Below are 22,494 nucleotides of genomic sequence, written 5' to 3' on the forward strand. Positions count from 1 at the left end.
CTGCCACATATCAGGTTAATTACCTGCGCAGAAAATGTCAGTAGTCTGAGCAGAAGAATGTTATTTCAAGTGGAATTGTCCAGAGAAATTTAGTTGCTGGTAAACATGCTTTTCACAGTATCATTTAGATTGGAAGGGACCTCGTGAAATCATCTAGTCCTCAAGCAGAGTCAACTAGAGAAGGTTGCCCAGGAATGTGTTCATTTGGGTTTTGAATATCTCCAAGGACGGAGACTCCACAACCTCTCTGGGCAACCTGTGCTGGTGTTTGACTACTCTCACGGTAAAAAAAAAAAGTATTTTCTTCTGTTCAGTCAGAATTTCACATGTTTAAATTTGTGCCAATTGCTTCTTGTCTTGTTACTGGCTACTTCTGAGAAGAATCTGGCTCCCTCTACTTCCTGTTAATAGATTCCAGTGTGTTCTTTAAACAACTACTGAGTTTTCTGGTGTGCTTTTTGCAAGTTCTATAAAACTGTCACCAGGTTTATTTGCTGCTTAGGTGTAATCAGGGATTCTACTAGATGTATATTTTTCCTTTACCAAAAAAATCTGATTTTTATTTTCCATTCATTAAATAGATGTTTGTCTAGATGTTTGCATTATCTTTGCTATCCTCTGTTTCCCTGACAAAAATGGCTTTAATTAGGCTGCCTATTTTGTAGCATTTTTTTTCTTTATTCTACAATTATTTCACATTTTATTATATTTTGTCCTACCTGAGCTCTTACTGGTTGATGCCTCATTTGGCATTGCTTGACTACACTATAGTGGTGGAAAAAAATATCCAGTGTTCTCCAGAGGAGAAATTATTTCTTTATTTCAGTTTTTACCATAATCCCTTTAGCTTCTCATCCTGGTTAATGCTTGGATTCACTTCTGTATTTCACATTTCTTAGTACAACAGGGTGTAGCTTTACTGATGGGACAAGAAGTTTAGTTTGCCATATTTTCTTTATTTAAATTGATTTTTGATGTTTAAGAAACCCGGTTTATTTTACTTTTCAGCTCTGTTTTTCAGATATGGATTCAAAATCATGCTCTAATCATAAGGAGATGTGAGGCTGACACTTAGTGTGGTTAACCCAAATTTGTCAAATCAGACCTATTCCTTTTTTTTTGCACTTTGCCAATTACAGGAGGAGCATCTCTCTTCACTTTCAGATGTCTTAATTACTAGCTTGACTGAAATTACTTAGATAGTATGATTTGGTCTTAAATCTGCATCCCTTGGTGTATTGGATGTAAGTGGCATGGGGGGCAGGCTGCAGGGGTGTGGCCTCTGTGGGAAGAGGTCAGGGACTGCCCTGTGCTGGACATAGCTGGCTTGGCAATGGACCCACCACAGGCCAAAGCTGAGCCCATCAGAAAAGCTTGTAGCACATCTGTGAAAACATATTTAAGAAAGGGCAGAAAAAAATAGACAGAGAGAGGAGGAGAGAACAAAAAGAATTAGAAACAACAGAGGCAACACCAGAGAAAGGAGGAGGAGGAGGAGGAGGAGGTGCTCCGTGGTGCTGGAGCAGATATTCCCTGCAGCCTGAGGAGGATCCATGCCAGAGTAGATGGACGTTCCTAAAGAAACTGCTCCCTGTGGGGAACCTGCAACAGAGCAGAGGAAAAGTGTGAGAAGGAAGAAGCAGCAGAGAGAAACCATTATGTACTGACTGTAACCCCCCACCCGCATTCGCCCTGTGCAGCTCAGGGGGGTGGGGTGGAGGAGTCTGGAGTGAAGGAGTGAAGTTGGGCATGTGTCATGGTTTTGGCCAAATTGGCCAATGACGGGCGACAGATGCTCTCCCCAAAGGAGAGCACAAGGAGAGGAGGACGAGAGATAAAGAGATTTACGAGTTTAGAAGAAACTAAACTACTTTAATGAATTAATAATAAAATAAAAAGGAAAATAATGAAATAGATACAGTATATACAAAACCGTATCAAGCTCCCAGGATGATGTCACCAGCAGGCACTGGGGAAGTCCCAGGCTGGACTCAGCAATGGGTGGGAACTGGATTCCACAGCTGGAATCAGGAACGCACGAATCGGGATCAAAGGCAGATGAACAGACAGGGTCCTCCTTGGACATCGGCCATTGAAGGAAGAGGCCTGACCCTTTGATCCCTCAGCTTTTATACTGAGCATGGGGCAGATGGGATGGAATACCCCTGTTGGTCAGTTTTGGGTTGCCTGTCCTGTCCGCTCCTCCCTGCAGGTGGGACCCCTCTACGCTTTTCCGCTTCCGACCCTCTAACAGGGTAAATAATGAAATTAGCTGACCTTGGTTGTTATAGCAATAAGTCTAAGCAAGAGCCTCTCTGCGTACCATTCCTTGGCACTGATTGTAAACATTAGTCTTGTCACTCTGAGAACGAACAGTTTTCTGCCCAATATGCTGTTAATTTCAGAGAGTTAGAAGAGGCCTGGCTAAGAACTAAAATTACTGAACAGAAAGTTGGTTCTGTTTTACCTCAAACCAGGACAGCATGGGAAATCGGGGGAGGAAAGGTGTTGGTTTAATGTTTGTCTTTTTGTTTCCCGCTACCCGACTTAGTAATTACATTTTTATTTTAGTTGGCAATAAATTAAGCTAATTTTCCCCAAGTTTAGTCTGTTTTGCCTGTGACTAATTGGTAAGCAATCTCCCTATTTTTATCTCAAACTGTGAGCTTTTTCGTTCCTATTCTTCCTACTTTCTCTCCCTGTTCTGCTGAGGAGGGGCAGTGAGCAAGCAGCTGGGTGGGAGTTTGGCAGTTAGTCAAGGCTAACTAACCCACCACACTTTGTCAGTGTTAATAATGTACTAGGACTCTTCCACTCTGAAACTTTGACATATAAAATAGTGTAGATTTCAATTGTTTCACCATTCATTTTTATCATCTTTTAAAGGTTTAGTACTCAATATATATGCATAAGTATACAAGAGCCTGAAGCTATCTACATAAGCATATCTTTAAAGTGAATTATAGTTACTCATTTATTCCAAAACTGCTTTTACCTCATCCGTACATCTGAGTTGCTATGTAATGTGTGGGTGATTTTTATTTTTTTTTACAGATACCAAAGATGATGACTAGAAAGATTAAGCTTTGGGACATTAATGTCCATATAACCTGTCATTTATGCAACGGATACCTGATTGATGCCACCACTGTAACAGAATGCTTACATACTTGTAAGTAGGAATATAATGCTGTGAGTAAGCTAAAATTGTTTTTTTTACTTGATGTGCTAGATGTTTTAACAGTTTTAGTTGAAGTGTAAAGTTTTACTGTGTATCAGATCAGCCAGAATAATGCATGCTTTGCTATGCACTTATAATTTTTCAACAAAAATATATTGTTTTGTGAGACAAATAAGGAGAACAAACTTGAAACCATATATAGTAAATGGCAATGTATATATGTTTAGGAATGTAATTTTTCTGCTGAATATTAGAAGAAATGTGGCATGCTTTACAGAGATGATATGATGTTTCAGATTTGCCAGATATTTTTTTCCACTAGATTTGATTTCTAGATGCTGTTCATCAGCTTTAATGTATTTGCTTTTCTTGGTTTTCTTCCCATTCCATTTTTAGCTTGTTCTTGAGTCCCTTCTTCATGTCCTCCAAATCTCAAGTTCCTTGGTGTTCTGTTTTTGCTTTGTTTTGTCCCAAATTCTGTAATGCTGCCATTAACTATTAAAATTAGTCTTGCTAGAGGGTCACTTTTTCATTGTTCTAAAATTTATTTATTTATTTATTTATTTGCAACCCTGAAACATGCGCTGCAAGCAGGTACGCTCGGTTCACATAGCCATTCTATTTCTCAGGAATGCATTTTTAAAGCAAATCTATGGGGTGTCTTGTGGAATATCCCTTATAAATGTATGTTTTCAGAAAGTTTTGTTGCTTTTGGTTTCATCCTTTGACTTATGATATTAATTCTGAGAGGAGACATAGCCTCATATTATGGGTAGAAGCGGGGGGAGCAGCTTTTACGAGAACAGCTATAGGGAAAGTGAGTTTTCCCACTTTGTTTCTACATTTGTACCTTTTTAGTTTGCCTGTGACAAACTGAGCTGACGTGTGCTGAGTTTAGTTTTGGAGGGGTTGGTATCTCCTTATTCAAAACTGGAGGATCTACTGATGGCAAGTGAGAAGTTAGTGGTTTTAGAAGATGGGTTTGGTTCTTTTGTTTACTTGATTCAAACAGGTTATAGCCTCACCCTTGCAACTGGATCTGCTGGAGCAGACTGTAATGCAAGATCTGGGCTTAGTGGGCAAAATTACTAGGTTTGGTCCAATAATAACCTCTACCAGCAACAGTAATTTCATCTTAAATGTGTAAATACAATATATAAGCAAAGCAAATATAATTACTTTTTTGGCTTTAACTAGTGTTTATTCAAACATACCATCATGTCTGAGACAGGTGGCACTACAGCTACAGTTCTCTTGCCTTATACCATAAGGGCTGTTGTAAGGCTGCCGAAGATTAAAGGAATCCCTATTAAGGAAAAGATGTTTAACCTTTTAAAAAATAAAATATATATATATAATTTAGGTAACAAGCTTTTTTAATTTCTGAAGTTTGAGCTGGAGTTCGTTTAGGACTTCAGGTCAGGAAAACACTTAATACCGTAATGTATTATTATTAGTGAAAAAAGAGTAGTACTGGTTAAAATGAGGGAATTGTTTGAATCAAATATATGGTTGTGTATAGACTTAGAAACAGTTCCAAAAGCATGCTGCCCCGCAGTATCCATTTCAACAGTTTTTATCTGTATACTAAAGACCTTTCCTCATTTAATTTTGATTGATGTTTAATTGTAGTGTATTTTGTGAAAGTGAAAAGTTAAATTGCATTTGAATAAAATGATTCAAAGCATATGGCTTGAGAATAAAGAAATTACTCTTTTGACAAAGATTTATTATCATAACATATTTTTCTTCTATGTGCATCCATGATAAACAGCAAATTGGCTATGTATCTTAATGTCATTCAGTGTCCGTAGCATCCTTTGCGAAAGCTGAACAATCATAGAAATATAGAACGGTTTGGGTTGGAAGGGACCTTAAAGATCATCTAGTTCCAACCCCCCTGTCACGGGTAGGGACACCTCCCACTAGACCAGGTTGCTCAAAGCCTCATCCATCCTGGCCTTGAACACCTCCAGGGATGGAGCATCCACAACTTCTCTGGGCAACCTGTTCCAGTGTCTCACCATCCTCATTGTAAAAAATTTCTTCCTAATATCTAATCTAAATCTACCTTCTTTCACTTTAAAATTGTTACCCCTTTGTCCTATTGCTACACTCCCTCATAAAGAGTCCCTCCCCATCCTTCCTGTAGGCCCCCTTCAGGCACTGGAAGGCCACAACAAGGTCTCCCTGGAGCCTTCTCTTCTCCAGGCTGAACAACCCCAACTCTCTCAGCCTGTCCTCATAGGAGAGGTGCTCCAGCCCTCTGATCATATTCGTGGCCCTCCTCTGGACCCGTTCCAACAGGTCCATGTCCTTCTTGTGCTGAGGGCTCCAGAGCTGGACACAGTACTCCAGGTGGGGTCTCGCCAGAGCAGAGTAGAGGGGCAGAATCACCTCCCTCGACCTGCTGGACACACTTCTTCTGATGCAGCCCAGGATACAATTGGCTTTCTGGGCTGTGTGTGCACATTGTCGGCTCATGTCCAGCTTTTCATCCACCAGTATATCCCCAAGTCCTTCTTGTCAGGGCTGCTCTCAATCCCTTCATCCCCTAGCCTGTATCGATACTGGGGGTTGCCCCAACCCAGGTGCAGGACCCTGCACTTGGCCTTGTTGAACCTCATGAGGTTCACATGGGTCCACTCCTCAAGCCTGTCCAGGTCCCTCTGGATGGCCTCCCTTTCCCTCTAGGGAATCAATTGCACCACTCATCTTGGTGTCATCTGCAAACTTGTTGAGGGTGCACTCAATCCCACTGTCTGTGTCATTGATGAAGATATTAAATATCTTTATCGGGTCAGTCGCTGATGGGAGCTGCTCCGGAGCTGGCCCAACCCACAGCGGAGTGGCAGAGCTCATCACACAGGCAGTTTTTCTGAGGTAAGGGCACGCCAGGGCAGCAGAGAGACCCACCAGGAGCCGGCAGCTCCCGCGGGAGGCGCTGATGAGGCATGGGCGTTCCCAGAGCAACGGCGACCAACCCCTGCCTATAAAAGCAACCTAAGGAACGCGAGCGACCGGGGTGTGGCACAGCAGTTTGTGCAGGGAGGGCACCTCTTCGAAGGAAGAGTACTCCACTGGTCAAGCACCGGGCACTGTTCTGTGACCATCTGCATGGGTCAAGGGCACTCATCCTACCTGACCCTCAAGGCAGAAATGTGGGCACTTGTTTGAGAGCAAAGGCTGCAGCTCGGGCTGGGGGCCTGCATCATCCACCCCAGCAGTGGCCAATGCCTCAACCCAGATGGAGCTGCTGAAGGGAAAGGCTGCAGTGCAGACCTCAGAGTGGAGGAGGTGACTAGACCCTTCTCCTGGGGTAGGTATAAGCAGCACAACTGCTTGCAAAAGGTGTGGCCAGGTGGAGGGCCTCCTGCAGCAGGTGTCTGAGTTACAGGAAGTGGTGAGGAGGTTGCATAGCATCAGGGAGGCCGAGAAGGAGATAGATAGCTGGTTCCAAACGCAGTCTGCAGTGGATCAACAGCCCATGGCCAAACAGTCAAAAACTCCCACTCTGGCACACACAGAAGGGAGAGGGGCCAGTAATATGGAAGACTGGAAGCTTGTGTTGGCAAGGACCAGCAGGAGGAAGAGACTTCCCCTGAAGCCTGAGGTGCCCTTGCAGAACTGCTTCACAGCTCTGCGGAGTGAAGAGAAAAGATGCATTGCATCAGATGAGGCACTGGAGCTGAGTAAGGCAACCCGATCTGCTCCCCATATAACAACTAGCACAACTAAGAAAAGGCGATGGGTGACAGTAGCAGGTGACTCGCTTCTGAGAGATACAGAGGCACCCATTTGCCAGTCCTCCTGGTCAAAGGGAAGGGGGTTGATAGGGCCAATCGAATCTGGCTAATCAACAAATGGTTACAGGACTGGTGCCACAGCCAGGGTTTTGGCTTCTTAGACCATGGGACTTGCTTTGAGAAACCAGGTCCACTGGGGCCTGATAGGGTCCCCTTGTCCATAGAGAAGGGGAAGAACATATTTGGTCAGAGGCTCGTCAAGCTCGTGAAGAGGGCTTTAAACTAGAGTTGCCGGGGGAGGGGAACCTCAATCCATCCCACTCCTACCAGTATGATGCCAATGCCAGTAATAGATGCCCCAGAGACTGAAGAAGGGTCACAGGTCAGCGGGAGGGCACCTGGAGTGCAGCACAAAGGAATTCCAGCCACTCCAGCCAGTAAGTCAATTTCATCAGGGGCCCCACTTAAAGGCTTCTATGCAAATGCACGTGGCATAGGGAATAAACAGGAGGAGTTGGCTATGATCTTATTGGCATCACAGAGATGTGGTGGGATGGCTCCTATGAGTGGAGTGTTGGAATGGAAGGATACAGGCTCTTTAGGAAGGACAGGCAGGGAAGATGAGGTGGGGGTGTTGCCCTCTATGTCAAGGACCAGAATGGAGTGCATGGAGCTCTGCCTGGGGATGGATGAGGAGCCAACTGAGAGCTTATGGGTCAGGATTAAAGGGAGGGCGGGGACAGGTGATGTTACAGTGGGGGTCTGCTACAGGCCACCTGACCAGGAAGACTGAGCGGATGAGGCCCTCTATAGACAGATAGGAGCAGCCTCACGTTCACAAGCCCTGGTCTTCATGGGGGACTTCAACCATCATGATATCTGTTGGAGGGACAACACAGCAGGACATAAGGAGTCCAGGAGGTTCCTGGAATGCGTCAATGATAACGTCCTTCTCCAAGTGATAGAAGAGCCAATGAGGAGGGGTGCTATGCTGGACCTTGTTCTCACCAACAAGGAGGGGCTGGTGGGGAATGTGAAGCTCAAGGGCAGCCTTGGCTGCAGTGACCATGAAATTGTGGAGTTCAGGATCCTTAGGGCAGCGAGGAGGGCACACAGTAAGCTCACTACCCTGGATGTCAGGAGAGCAGACTTTGGCCTCTTGAGGGATCTGCTTGGTGCAGTACCATGGGACAAAGCCCTGGAGGGAAGAGGGGCCCAAGAAAGCTGGTTAATATTCAAGGATCACCTCCTCCAAGCTCAGGAGCAATGCGTCCCAAAAAAGAAGTCAGGCAAAAAAGCCAGCAGGCCTGCATAGATGAACAAGGAGCTCCTGGACAAGCTCAAACAGAAAAAGGAAGCCTACAGAGAGTGGAAGCAAGGACAGGTAGCCTGGGAGGAATACAGAGAAATTGTCCGAGCAGCCAGAGATGAGGTTAGGAAAGCTAAAGCCCAGATAGAATTAAATCTGTCTAGGGACGTCAAGGGGTTGCCTTCTATAGAAAGCCTTCTATATGTATGTCGTTGATAAAAGGAAAACTAGGGAAGATGTGGGCCCTCTCCAGAAGGAAACACGAGACCTGGTCACCTGTGACATGGACAAGGCTGAGGTACTCAATAACTTTTTCACCTCGGTCTTCACCAGCAAATGCTCTATCCACACTGCCCAAGTTACAGAAGGCAAAGGCAGCGATGGGGAGAATGAGGAACCGCCTACTGTAGGAGAAGACCAGGTTCGAGACCATCTAAGGAACTTGAAGGTGCACAAATCCGTGGGACCTGATGAGATACATGCGCAGGTCCTGAGGGAACTGCTGGATGAAGTTGCCAAGCCACTATCCATCATATTTGAGAAGTCATGGCAGTCTGGTGAAGTTCCCAGTGACTGGAAAAGGGGAAAAATAACTCCCATTTTTAAAAAGGGGGAAAAGGAAGACCCAGGGAACTAACATGGCTTCATTAAGGGCAAACTGTGCCTGACAAATTTGGTGTCCTTCTACAGTGGCATGACAGCATTTGTGGCTAAGAGCAACTGACATCATCTACCTGGACTTGTGCAAAGCATTTGACACTGTCCTACATGACAACCTTGTCTCTAATTTGGAGGGACATGGATTTGACAGGTGGATCACTCGGTGCATAAGTAATTGGATGGATGGTCACACTCAAGGAGTTGTGGTCAACGGCTTGACGTCCAATGGCAACCAGTGATGAGTGGAGTTTCTCAGGGGTTTGTATTGGGACCAGTACTGTTTAACATCTTTGTTGGCAATATGGACAGTGGGATTGAGTGCACCCTCAACAAGTTTGCTGATGACACCAAGCTTTGTGGTCGAGTTGACATGCTGGAGGGAAGGGATGCCATCCAGAGGGACCTGGACAGGCTTGAGAGGTGGGCCCATGGAAACTTCATGAAGAACACGGCCAAGTGCAAAGTCCTGCACGTGGGTTAGGGCAATCCCCAGTATCAATACAGGCTGGATGATGAAGGGATTAAAAGAAGCCCTGCCAAGAAGGACTTGGGGGTACTGGTTGATGAGAAGCTCAACATGACCTGGCTATGTGCGCTCGCAGCCCAGAAAGCCAACAGCATCTTGGGCTGCATCAAAAGAAGCATGGTCAGCAGGTCGAGGGAGGTGATTCTGCCCCTCTGCTCCAGTCTGGTGAGACCCCACCTGGAGTACTGTGTCTAGCTTTGGGGCCCCCAACATAAGAAGGACATGGACCTGTCAGAGCGAGTCCAGAGGAGGGACACAAAGACGATCAGAGGGCTGGAGCACCTCTCCTATGAGGACAGGCTGAGAGAGTTGGGGTTGTTCAGCCTGGAGAAGAGAAGGCTCCAGGGAGACCTTGTTGTGGCCTTCCAGTGCCTGAAGGGGGCCTACAGGAAGGATGGGGAGGGACTCTTTATGAGGGAGTGTAGCAATAGGACGAAGGGGTAACAGTTTTAAAGTGAAAGAAGGTAGATTTAGATTAGATATTAGGAAGAAAATTTTTACAATGAGGATGGTGAGATGCTGTAAAAGGTTGCCCAGAGAAGTTCTGGATGCCCCTTCCCTGGAAATATTCATGGCTATGTTAGATGGGGCTTTGAGTAACCTGGTCTAGCGGGAGGTGTCCCTGCCCATGACAGGGGGGTTGTAAATAGATGATCTTTAAGGTCCCTTCCAACTCTAACCATTCTATGATTCTATGATTAAATAGCATTGTTCCCAGTACGGACCATTAAAGAACACCCATCGTTACTGGTTTCCACTTGCACATTGAGCCATTGACTGTAACTCTTTGGACGTGGCCATCCAGCCAATTCCTTACCCATCTAACAGTCCACCCATCACACCCATATCTCTCCAATTTAGTGACCAGAACGTTGTGGAGGACTGTGTGTGAGCCGATGCAGGCAGGACGCAGGAACAACCACAAACCACAGATGGAAAGCAAAGAACAAATTTAATCTCAGTACCTCACAGACCAGGGAATCTCTGAAGCAACATCCGGGCAGAGGCACACAAGCAGGGACTGTGGCGCGAGAGAGAGTTCTTGTTAGCAAGAGTCCTTGGCAGTGATAGAGTCCTTGTTAGCAAGAGCAGGCACGGACTCCCTGTTCTCGCTGCTATTTAAAGGGTTCAAACAGGCATAGTTTTCCCACTGTGCCTTGATCTTCTTCAACAACAGGCCAGGATTCTCAAGCGGCTAGATAAGGTGTCCCTGAGCCCATCACAGACTTATGTCATCTAAGTGCAAGTGTTTTTCTTGCAAGCACCCGAGACTGAATAACAATTAGTGTGATATATGTGTTTTCCAGCACCCAGGTGCGAGTCCCTTGAGTGTATTTACAGTCCTCCTCGCCGATCTTCCGTTGCTTTCCCACATTCCACCCCCTCGCTCAAGAGACCGCTTCTGCTGGGGTTCATTTAGGCTTGCGGGGTATAACACAGAATAATTTACAAAGGCATGCAATAAACATATATATGGGAAAAGGAATAAACATATCTCTACAATAATGCTTTGAATCAGGTGTCCCATTCCTCTTGTCAGGGGATTAAACGACTCAGCCAGGCAGGCACCACCAATAGTTTGGTTCATTTGGTGTGTTAAGTCCCAGAGAATGTTGAATGTTGTGCTCCATGCTGGCTGCTTCATCAGTTATGTTGAGGCAACACATGCCTTCACAGTTGAAGTGGCATTTCTGGTGTCGGGGGAGGAAATAGTCTACCTTCAGTTATTATTGTAATATTCATTGGCATACAGCCGTTACCTACTCAGAAAAGATAGCAACGAAAGACATTAATATAAAAAAATCACTTAGCATAGTACCATTCTATAATACAGCTGCTGGGGTTGATGCACCACTGAAAACAAGTTATCTAAATATCTGCAGCTGTTGATCTTCCCTTAATATAAAAGGCAAATGAGTTAGTTACAGTAGAGGCTAACCACATCCAAGTATTTATGTGTTGATTTTGCAGAGATATATCCAGGGTGTGTACTTTTAGTACCAGACTATAAAGCACGGCGAGCCAACCTGTGATAGGGGAGGAATACAGGAGTGTCATCACCTTCCAGTAATACATACGCTGTTGCTCCAGCTCCTTCAGCCAATATTACCCCAGGTTTGACGACCTGATGCAGGTTAACTGCCCACACAGATTGGGGAGCTGTGGCTTGTGCTTTTTCAGATTGGACTTCAATTCGATACTGGGCTCACGATACCAATAACACCGTTCCAATGCTATCTCCTCTAGCTAAGGCACAGGTACTTGTTGAGGACACCTGAAATACAAGAATTTGAGAATCTGATATTAACAAAGGATGTAAAGTAAGAGGAGAAGTTGGGTTATGATGTATAGGGGAACCTTGTAATGCCTTGGACCAAAATCCTACAGGTTCTTTCTGATTTTTCATCCCAGTCATCTGCCACAATCACGAGACTGTATCATCTGGAATTGTTACTTCTAATTCAAAAGGATATCCTCACTTAGGAGTGTATAATTGTGCATGCTCAATCAAAGCATTTTTGCAGTCATCAAAGGCTTCTTGTTGCTGCCTGGTCCCCTGCCAGACAGCTTTCTTCCTAGTTAATTTCTGCAGAAGGCATATTAATATCACTAAATGTGGGATAAAAGTCCTCCAATACCCTAAAAGCCCCAAAAAAATCTGTAATTGTTTTACTGTGATTGGTAAAAGAAATCGCTGGACTGTTTGCTGTACCTGATTTGCTATTTCTCTAATCTGTCCATGCCAAACTATTCCCCAAAATTGTACAGTAGCACTAGGGCCTTGTATTTTCTTTGGATTAAGTGCCCGGCCTCAGTCCTGCAAATGCGCTTTCAGCAATTCGGCAGCTGCTTCACTTTCTTGTTGTGACTCTGCCATAATCAATAGATCATCAATATAATAGTAAACAGTAACGGTACCTGACCATACTGCTAAATCAGCTGCTATCATTAGGTGGCAAATGGAGGGACTGTGTGTGTATCCCTGAGGCAATACTTGTAAAGTATATTGCTTTTGTTCCCGGGTCACATCTTGCATTGAGGTGTCAGGCAGGGCGGAGGGGGGGCGCAGAGTTGGTGGTGGGGCTGGGGGCGGTCGGCTTTTTTGCATAAATGCTAACTTTTGCCATTGGGGAAACATTTCTGATGTTGTGATCCCATCTCTTTCTGATTGTGGAATACCAGCTTGTACAAAATCATTCCGCTTTTGTTTCCTTCTCACCCATGCTGTAACTGCTTTCTGTTTTGTCGGCTTTCCTTTATTGACCACCCACACAGATGGTCCCGAAATCACAGCCTCATTTTCCCTCAAGGTATTTCCTAGGGCACCTACAGTACCCATAGCATTTGTCACTGCTGGTATAATCAAGGGATTTAGTGAGGCAGGCGCTCCTCTCAAAAACTGCATTTCGATACTTCTCGTCACTGCTACAGTGTCCGGATTGCATCCTGTACCCAACACATGAGCCATCCCCATCTGCTGCACCAAATTAATACCTTTCTTGGTTGCACACCAGTTTCCGAGGGACGACACTAATTCAACCAGTTCTGTATATGCTGTTAAAACTGCTGCACACAACCACTGATACAACGTAGGTGCAATAATGTCTTGCCCGTCAGGACCTCTGACATTTTGCAGCTGAGCATCTCCTCGTATCTGATCACGAATGGGGACAGGGCTTAATAAATCTTTTTCACTCTCTGATAAATGGATAGATGCAGCTCCACTATCCCAAGCTGGCAGAATCCATGCCAGTATACCTTCCCCACTCTTTTGCTGATAAATCTCTCAAAATTCCCTTAACTCTTTCGGAGTGTCAGTACGCGCGATCTGCACTCCCCTGTCTGCTCGTTCCTGCTCGCCCCTCATTTGAATGAGGGGTCGTGCTACCACCACCTCACTGCTTTTTAAGTCCGCATCAAATTCAAACTCAGTCTCAGAGTCGGAGGGTTCACTCCAAATATTTACATCCCATTCCTCGGGATCCCATGACCATTTTGTGGTGAGAGCACGAATTTGGGAAATTGAAAGCTTACTTTTCCCATATTTCTCCCTTTGTTCATTAACAATACCTGCTACCAACTGGTCTACATTATCTTGCAGCTCATGGCACCACTCTGCTTGAACAGTAATTACTTCTTGCACGATCACCTTTGCATCCTGTAAACTCCTGTATTCCTTTTCCAACTCTCTCACTTTACTATGTAATGCAACGACTTCACAATTAAGAGCTCCAAGTCCAGTAGCTAACAGCCAGCCTAATTTCCCTGCTGATTCACATGAAGAACGCGATGCTGTTTTCCACGGCAACTGACGCATAGCCGTTTCAATTGCCTGGGGGGTAATCACTGCTCTGTCATCTAATTCAGGCCATGCCTGTGGCGGAGTCAATTGAGCCAGAAAAGCAGCAACAGGAGTCCAGTATTCAGTACTGGGCCATCCTGAAATATAGGAAGACATCTCAGTTTCCCCCCCAGCCCACCATTTTTTCCTCAGCCGTGGCATGGTTGTTCCTGGAGCTGCTGACTATGCCAAATGTGTGAGCCGATGCAGGCAGGACGCAGAAACAACCACACACCATGGACGGAAAGCAAAGAACAAATTTAATCTCGATACCTCACTGTTGTGGTTTTGGCTGTATTGGCCAAGCAGAACAACAGATGGCCCTCCCCCACCTCTCTCCTCAGAGAGGAGAGGAAGAGATAAGGAGATTTACGAGTTCAGAAAAAGAACTAAACTACTTTAATGAAAATAATAATAAATAAGAAAATAGTAAATAATAATAGAATAATAAAAATTAAAGAAAAAAGTATACAATATACATAAAACCATATCCAGCTCCCAGGATGACGATCGCGTCACCAGCAGACACAGGGAAAGTCCCAGACTGGAGTCAGCAATGGACAGGAGCTGAATTCCGGAACTAGAGTCAGGAATGCTTGGATCGGGATCAAAGGCAGACGAACAGACAGGGTCCTCCTCAGATATCAGCCACTGAAGGAAGAGAGAGTTGCCCCTTTGATCCCTCAGCTTTTATACTGAGCGTGATGCAGATGGGATGGAATAGCCTGTTGGTCAGTTTTGGGTCACCTGTCCTGTCCGCTCCTCCCTGCAGGTGGGACCCCTCTATGCTTCTGCGCTTCCGACCCTCTAACGGGGCAAGCAGCGAAGTGAGCTGACCTTGGTTGTTATAGCAATAAGTCTAAGCAAGAGCCTCTGTGCATACCATTCCTTGGTATAATCAGGTCTTATCACTCTGAGAGTGAACAGTTTCTGAACAATATGCTGTTAATTTCAGACTTCAGTCAGTTAGAAGAGGCCCAGCTAAAAAGTAAAATTACAAATCAGAAAACTGGTTCTGTTTTACCTCAAACCAGGACGCTCACAGACCAGGGAATCTCCGAAGCAACATCCGGGCAGAGGCACACAAGCAGAGGACACAGGCACCGCGGCGCGAGAGAGAGTTCTTGTTAGCAAGAATCCTTGGCAGCGAGAGAGTCCTTGTTAGCAAGTACGCGCGCGGACTCCCTGTTCTCGCTGGTATTTAAAGGGTTCAAACAGGCATAGTTTTCCCACTGTGCTTTGATCTTCTTCAACAACAGGCCAGGATTCTCAAGCGGCTAGATAAGGTGTCCCTGAGCCCATCACAGACTTATGTCATCTAAGTGCAAGTGTTTTTCTTGCAAGCACCCAAGCCTGAGTAACAATTAGTGTGATATATGTGTTTCCCAGCACACTGGGTGCAAGTCCCTTGAGTATATTTACAATCCTCCTCGTCGATCTTCCATTGCTTTCCCACAGACTGTATCAAAGGCCTTGCACAAGTCCAGGTAGGTGATATCTGTAGCTCTTCCCTTGTCCACTGATGCCGTTCTCCATCGTAGAAGGCCACTAGATTAGTCAGGCATGATTTTCCTTGGTGAAGCCATGTTGGCTGTCTCTAATTGCCTCCCTGCCTTCCATATGTTTCGACATGTCTTCCAGGAGGATCTATTACATGATCTCACTGGGCACGGAGATGATGCTGACTGGTCAGTAATGCCCAGGGTCCTCCTTTATACCCTTTTTAAAAATGGGTATTTGCTTCCCTTTTTCCAGTCACTGGGGACTTCACCTGACTGCCATGACTTTTCAAATATGATGGAGAGTGGTTCGTCAACTACGATGAGTCAACAACTCATAGATGGAGACTCCACAACCTCTCTAGGCAACCTGATCCAGTGCTCAGTCACTCTTACAGTAAAAAAGGTTTTTTACATTTAAATGGAATTTCTTGTATTTCAATTTGTGCTGATTGATCCCTTCACTGGATACCACTGAAAAGAGGCTGGCTCCATCTTCTTTACTGCCCCCCCATCAGGTATTTGTACACATTGATAAATTCCTCCCTGAGCCTTCTATTCTCCAGGTTAAACAATCCCAGCTCTCTCAGCCTCTTCTCAAATGCCAGACACTCCAATACCTTAATGAACTCTTTGCTGGACTCTCTCCAGTACGTACATGTCCTTCTTGTGCTGGGGACACAGGACTTCAGGTGTGGTCTCTCAGCAGTGTTGAGCAGAGGGCATTAAAAATGTCCCTCAACCTGCTGGCAACACTTTTCCTAATTCAGCTCAGGATACTATTTGCCTTGTTTGCTGCAAGGGTGCATTGCTGGCTCCTGTACAACTTGATGTCCAACAAGACTCACAGGTCTTTTTCTGCAAAGCTACTTTCCAGTCAGTCAGCCTCCAGCCTGTACTGGTGTCTGGGGTTATTCCTCCCCAGGTGCAGGACTTGGCATTTTCCTTTGCTTAACTTCATGAGGTTCCTGTCAGCCCATTTCTTTGGTCTGACAAAGTCCTTCTAAGTAACAGCAAAACCATCAAGTGTATCAACCACTCCTTCCAGTTTTGTATCATCTGGAAACTTGCTGAGGGTGCACTCTGTCCCATTGTTCAAGTCATTAAGGAAGATGTTAAATGGTATTGGCCCCAGTATAGAATCATAGAATCATAAAATGGTATGGGTTGGAAGTGACCATCAAAGATCATCTAGTCCAACCCTCCTGACATGGACAGGGACATCTTTCACTAGATCAGGTTGCTCAAAGACCAACCCAACCTGACTTTGAACACTTCCAGAGATGGGGCATCCACAGCTTCCCTGGGCAACCTGTTGCAGTATATCATTACCCTCTGTCGCGTTAAAAGGACTGTAGTTTCGATATTTGTCTGTCAGAGTCCCAGGACTTTCACTGATTTACTATCAGAGTCCCACCAAAGGACTTTCACTGAATCAGATTCACAAATAATCGAAATTAGTTATTTTATTGAGAGCAACAGTTGCAGATTCGAGATTGCCGTTGATAAATTCACTGACTACAATAGCGCTAATTACTTAAGGTTAATATTGCTAGCAAAAATAACAATAGTACAACAACCCGGGGTAACATTCCCCAGAGGGTGAAAGGCGCAGCGCTTACCCAGAAAGGCGTCCCTGCCTGGGGTGGAGGAAGAGAACACAGCCTGTCGACTGGTCCGTCAGGTATCAAGTTTCTTCTCTCCCAATTTAACAGTCATTTTCTCCATCCTTTTATCCCCAAAATTACGAGGTTTCCCTCCCCTAGGTGACGCATAGTATGATTTGGGTGGAGAGACGAGTGCTATAGTCATATATGTTTAGCATGATCTCTAAAATCTTCATTAGCATATACAGGGGTGTCAACTTTAATATGCATTTCACAGGTAATGAGGCAAAGGTCAATTATCAGGCATGGCAGCCTCTCAAGGAAACAAAGAGCTACACAAAGTCTCTGTTATCTTGATTTTACTGTCTCTGCTGACGAAAAGCAGGGCTGTCCTGGCTCCCCAAGACTACCCCGTCATTTATGTATCCTGCGATAGCCGGACAAGCCTTCACTCCCCTGGGTTGCACAAGAGATAGCAAAGCCAGTCTTAATTGCTCTTTGAGCACAGAGACTTCACCTCATTATCCAAATTCCAGACCCTCATCGTAAAGAATTTCTTCCTTATGTCCAGTCTAAACCTACACTCTTTCAGTTTAAATCTGTTGCCCCTTGTCCTATCACTACAGGCCCTGGCAAAAAGTCTTTTTCTATCTTTCTTATAAGCTCATGTTATATATTGAAAGGCCACAATAAGGTCTCCCTGGAGCCTTCTCTTCTCCAGGCTGAACAACCCCAACTCCCTCAGCCTGTCCTCATAGGAGAGGTGCTCCAGCCCTCTGATCACCTTCATGGCCGTACTCTAGACCCGCTCCAACAGGTTCATGTCTTTCTTGTACTGAGGACCCCAGAGATGGACACAATACTCCCGGTGGGGTCTCACCAGAGCAGAGTACAGAGGCAGAATGACCTTCCTCTACCTGATGGCCACGCTTCTTTTCGTGTAGCCCAGGATACGATTGGCTTTCTGGGCTGCAAGCGCACATTGTTGGCTCATGTTCAGCTTTTCATCCACCAGTACCCCCAAGTCCTTCTCTGCAGGGCTGCTCTCAATCCATTCATCTCCCAGTCTATATTGATACTGGGGATTGCCCCAACCCAGGCGCAGGACCCTGCACTTGGCCTTGTTGAACTTCTTAAGGTTCGCAGAGGCCTACTCAAACCTGTCAAGGTCCCTCTGGATGGCAGCCCTTCCTCTAGGGAATCAACTGCACCACTCACCTTGGTGTCATCTGCAAACTTGCTGAGGGTGTATTCAATCCCAATATCTATGTCATTGATGGATATTAAATAGTATTGGTCCCAGTATGGACCCTCGAGGGACACCACTTGTTACTGGTTTCCACTTGCACATTGAACCATTGACTGAAACACTTTGGACACAGCCATCCAGCCAGTTCCTTATCCATCTTACAGTCCATCCATCAAACACATATCTCTCCAGTTTAGACGCAAGAATGTCGTGGGAGACCATATCAAAGGTCTTACAGAAGTCCAGGTAGATGATGTTCGTAGCTCTTCTCTTATCCACTGATGCAGTCACTCTATTGTAGAAGGCCATTAGATTAGTCAGGCACTTTCTCCAGTCACTGGGGACTTTGCCTGATTGCCATGAGTTTTCAAATACGATGGAGAGTGGCTTGTCAACTACATCAGCCAAATCCCTCAGGACCCTGTGGTGCATCTCATCAGGTCCCATGGACTTGTGTATGTTCGGGTTCCTCAGGTGGTCTCAAACCTGATCTTCTCCTATAAAGGGAGGGACTTCATTCCCCCAGTCCTTGCCTTCAGGTTCAAGGGCTTGATAGATGTGGGAAGAGAAATTACCACTGAAAACCGAAGCAAAAAAATTGTTGAGTACCTCAGCCTTCTCCATGTTCGTTGTCACCAGTTCTCATGTCTTATTTATCAGGGTGGGTACATTTTCTTTAATATTCCTTTTCTGGCCAACTTACCTGTAAAAGTCCTTCTTATTATTCTTTGCACCCCTTGCCAAATTCAGCTCCAGCTGCACCTTGGCCTTCCTGCCCCCATCCCTACACAGCTGGGCAGCGTCCCTATAGTCTTCCCAGGATGCCTGTCCCTGCTTCCACTGCCTGTGCATTTCCTTCTTGCCCTTTAGTTTGACCAGCAGGTCTCAACTCAGCCATGCTGGTCTCTTGCCTTCTTTTCCTGATTTCTCTTACGCCTGGGGATCAAGAGCTCTTGTGCTGTGTGGAAAGTGTCCTTAAAGGTCTGCCAGCTCTGTTTGGATCCTTTTTCCCTGAGGGCATCTTCCCAGGGGGTCCTATTGATTAATTCCTTGAAGAGCTGGAAGTTTGCTTTCCTAAAATTCAGGATCCTGACTTTACTCTTCACCTGGCCCATAGCCCTCAAGACTCTGAATCCCACTCAGGGCATGATCACTGCAGCCCAGGCTGCCACCAATCTTGACCTCTCTAATTAATTCATCTGTGTTGGTGAGCAAGAGGTCCAGTAACCCTTCTCCTCTGGTTGGTCTTTCCATCACCTGGACTGAGAAATTATCCTTGATGCACACCAAGGGTCTCCTGGACTGCTTACAGCTTGCTGTGCTGCTTTTCCAGCAGATGTCAGGGTGATTGTAGTCCCCCAACAGGATCAGAGCCTGCGAGTGTGATGCTTTTTGTAGTTGAAGTAAGAACGCTTTGTCAACAGGCTCCCCTTGGTTAGGCATCCTTTAGTAAACACCAACCGCGAGGTTTCCTTAGTTGGATTGGCCAACAAAGGAAATTTTAACTCGTAAGCTGTCAACCTGTTCTTTACTAGAGGTAGGAGGATAGAGGTAGGCTAGAGAACACCACCTGTGCATCCTTTTAACATTGCTCTGAGGGACAGATAGTCTCTTTTGATGGTTCTAAGTTGCCTTGTCACAGTGTCATTGGACCCTACGTGGAATAGTAGGAGCAGATGATAATCTGTAGGATTCACCAGGCTCGGCAGTCTCTCAATGACATTGCAAATGTGAGCTCCTGGTAGGCAGCAAATTTCTCTAGAGAAATTGTCTGGACAGCAAATGGGTGCTTCGGAGCCTCTCAGTAAGGAGTCTCCAATTACTAATACTTTCCATGCTTTTCTGGTGGCACTGGTTCTAATGCAGGTGGATAGTTGGATCAACTTTGCATGGTCAGCTCTTCCTGGATCTTGTCTGTTACTCATGTGCTCTTCGTTCTCCAACCCCAGAGTGTTGTCTCTGTTATGCAGGGGCAATTTAGGGGAAGGTTCTTCCTTCTGCCCTGAGCAAAGACAAGGGTCCAGTCTTATTCATCTTGTGAGTTTCTTATATCAGTCAGCTTGAGGTTGAATTCAGGCTTACCTTCCCCTTGCACAGCAGGTTTACCTTCCCCTTGCACAGCCTTAAGGCCGGACTGTTGCTCAGCCTGGGACAGTGCACAATACTATATATTGATCTCCCACTCACATTCCTGGATACCGCGCTGCCTGTTGAGCTCCTCTTGTAATATAGCTACTCGTTTGAGGAGTTCTTCTAGCTGGGCACACTTGCAGCTATGACATCCATCACTGCCTTCAGGTGTTAGGGGGACTTCCAGGTGCTGCAGCTCCATGCAACCTGAGGTCTGGACAGCTATTTCAGTCCTTGGGAGGTCTGTTTGGGTGGAGACATCAGCATAAGTAGGCTGTAGTGCTTCTGTTTGGGTTTCAGCCTCAACCTTGCAGTGGCAGCAGGTGGACACCTTTTTCTTTTAGCAGGTCACAGTCTCCTTGTAGTTCTCAGAAAAAAAAAGTCCCACTTACTTATAGAATGGTAATTCTTTTGAAAGATATCATCCTTCTAATTCTAATTCCCTGGAGACCTTGAGCTTCTGGGTAGGCTTGCACAGCCACATGTTATTTGGGGTGACCATCAGGGCTGCAACCTAAGCCTGAAGGTGTCCAGAGCAGGGAGCAGCCCAACAACTGACAAGAGTTTCATGAAAACTGCCAACACCACTCCCAACTGATGCCACACTCTTGGTTGCTAGCGCTCTCTAGGGGCCTGTTATATGCGGCTTCCCGGGGTTTGAACTGGCCATGGGGACCGCCAGCACCATCCAACTCTTGCCCGCCCCTCTTGCAAGACCTGTCTCCTGTCGGCCAGTCCCTCCACAGGCATAGCCCAAGGGTGTCAGAAACCCACTCAGATACCCCTGGCAAATTCACAAGTTTCTTCAAACTACATCTCGTTTTATTTCTTTTTAATTATTAATGTTCTTGTTATTAGTCTGTAGAAGCTGCTTGGTGAAGTATTTGGAGGAAAACAACACCTGTCCAACATGTCGGATTGTTATACACCAAAGCCATCCATTACAGTATATTGGGTAAGTAAGTGTGCAGTATGAAGGGAAAAGCACAACTACTTACTCTCTGGACTGTACAAACCTCTCAAATACAGCACAATTTCTCTCTACATTTTTTTTATTTGCTTATCAATATTTTAAATATATATAAAGAATCTTGATTAGAAGATAGAAGATCTATATAAAAGATATTGAATTCTGCTGTGAATTTGCAATTCTTTTGATGCAAATCCTTTTCTCTTGAATCAGACAAACACAATAGACTTTATTGTTTAATTCCTGAGTCAAGTTTAATGAGATTTAGTCACTTCCTGTTTTGCATGCCTGGATCATAGAGGTTGCACATATGGAACATCTACATGAATTACATTTTTATTAAATCTTCAGAACAATGACAGTGGTTTTCAGTGACTGAGAGGGTGTGTTCAAAGACTTTGCAAATACACAGCATTATTGTTGATTTAGTCTTTCAAAGAACTGTTTAGTTCATAGGTGCAGATGAAAAAGCTGCTAGCAGAAAAGTTAGAGTAGTGGCTTCAACATCTTGAATGGAACAGTCTCTGATAGATTTGTGCCTGTTTCTTTCCATTCCCATACAGAGCTCCCTTATTGTGTGACCTAAAATGAATGGGGTGTAGTATCATAATTTCCTTCTTTTTCAGTGTATTTTTCTGTTTCTTTGTACATTACCTTTCTTTTTCTTTAACAGTTTCCTCTCATTTTAAAAATTTCAAAGGTATCAGTCAAATGTTTATAACACCTGACTTGGCCAAATCTGCACTAGAGATTTGTACCAAAGAAACTTTCATTGATAGAAATGTATTGAGACAGTGTGGTCACAATAGCTGCTGCATGTTGTGTGAACTCTTGTCTACCTCCATGCAAAGTTTTTTTCATTTGTGGCACTGCTTCAAATGTGCACGTCTCAGTTCTAGTGCAGCTTTTGAAGATGTGGCTATAGAAAATGAATATGATTCTCCATTTTCACTGAGAATTGCGCACATCCTATAAAAACTTTCTGAATTGCTCAAAACTGAGTCCCCTTCAGGAGTCAGAAATAAGGTTTTTCTTCTACCTTCCAAGAATGATGTAGAGACTGTACTAGAGTGTATTTTGAAATATGACAAAACAGTAATGACAAATCCATGCCAGAAGGCAAGAAGAAACAAATGTCACTTAAGACAACATGGTTGTCCTTTGTAAAGCTACAGGAATACATGTGTATTGGTTCAGAAGCTTGTTTTCAATGCTGAGAGGCCTGGGAGCATAGCCTCGGACTGAGTAGTTAGAAGTGGATTTCACAGTTGTTTG

The 22,494-nt window shown here is 45.0% G+C and overlaps 1 protein-coding gene across 1 annotated transcript in view; it reads left to right on the forward strand.

Moving 5' to 3' along the window:
* Positions 1 to 3,051: 3,051 nt before the first annotated feature.
* LOC128901912 (polycomb group RING finger protein 3-like) overlaps positions 3,052 to 22,494 on the forward strand; it is a 34,493-nt gene continuing 15,050 nt past the window's right edge. The window contains exons 1-2 of the mRNA XM_054184056.1: positions 3,052 to 3,172; positions 21,108 to 21,204. Coding sequence (XP_054040031.1) covers positions 3,064 to 3,172; positions 21,108 to 21,204 — 206 coding nt within the window. The 5' untranslated portion in view covers positions 3,052 to 3,063. The remainder of the gene's footprint in view (positions 3,173 to 21,107; positions 21,205 to 22,494) is intronic.

The sequence above is a fragment of the Rissa tridactyla genome, chromosome W (assembly GCF_028500815.1).
Source record: "Rissa tridactyla isolate bRisTri1 chromosome W, bRisTri1.patW.cur.20221130, whole genome shotgun sequence".
Taxonomy (NCBI): Eukaryota; Metazoa; Chordata; class Aves; order Charadriiformes; family Laridae; genus Rissa; species Rissa tridactyla.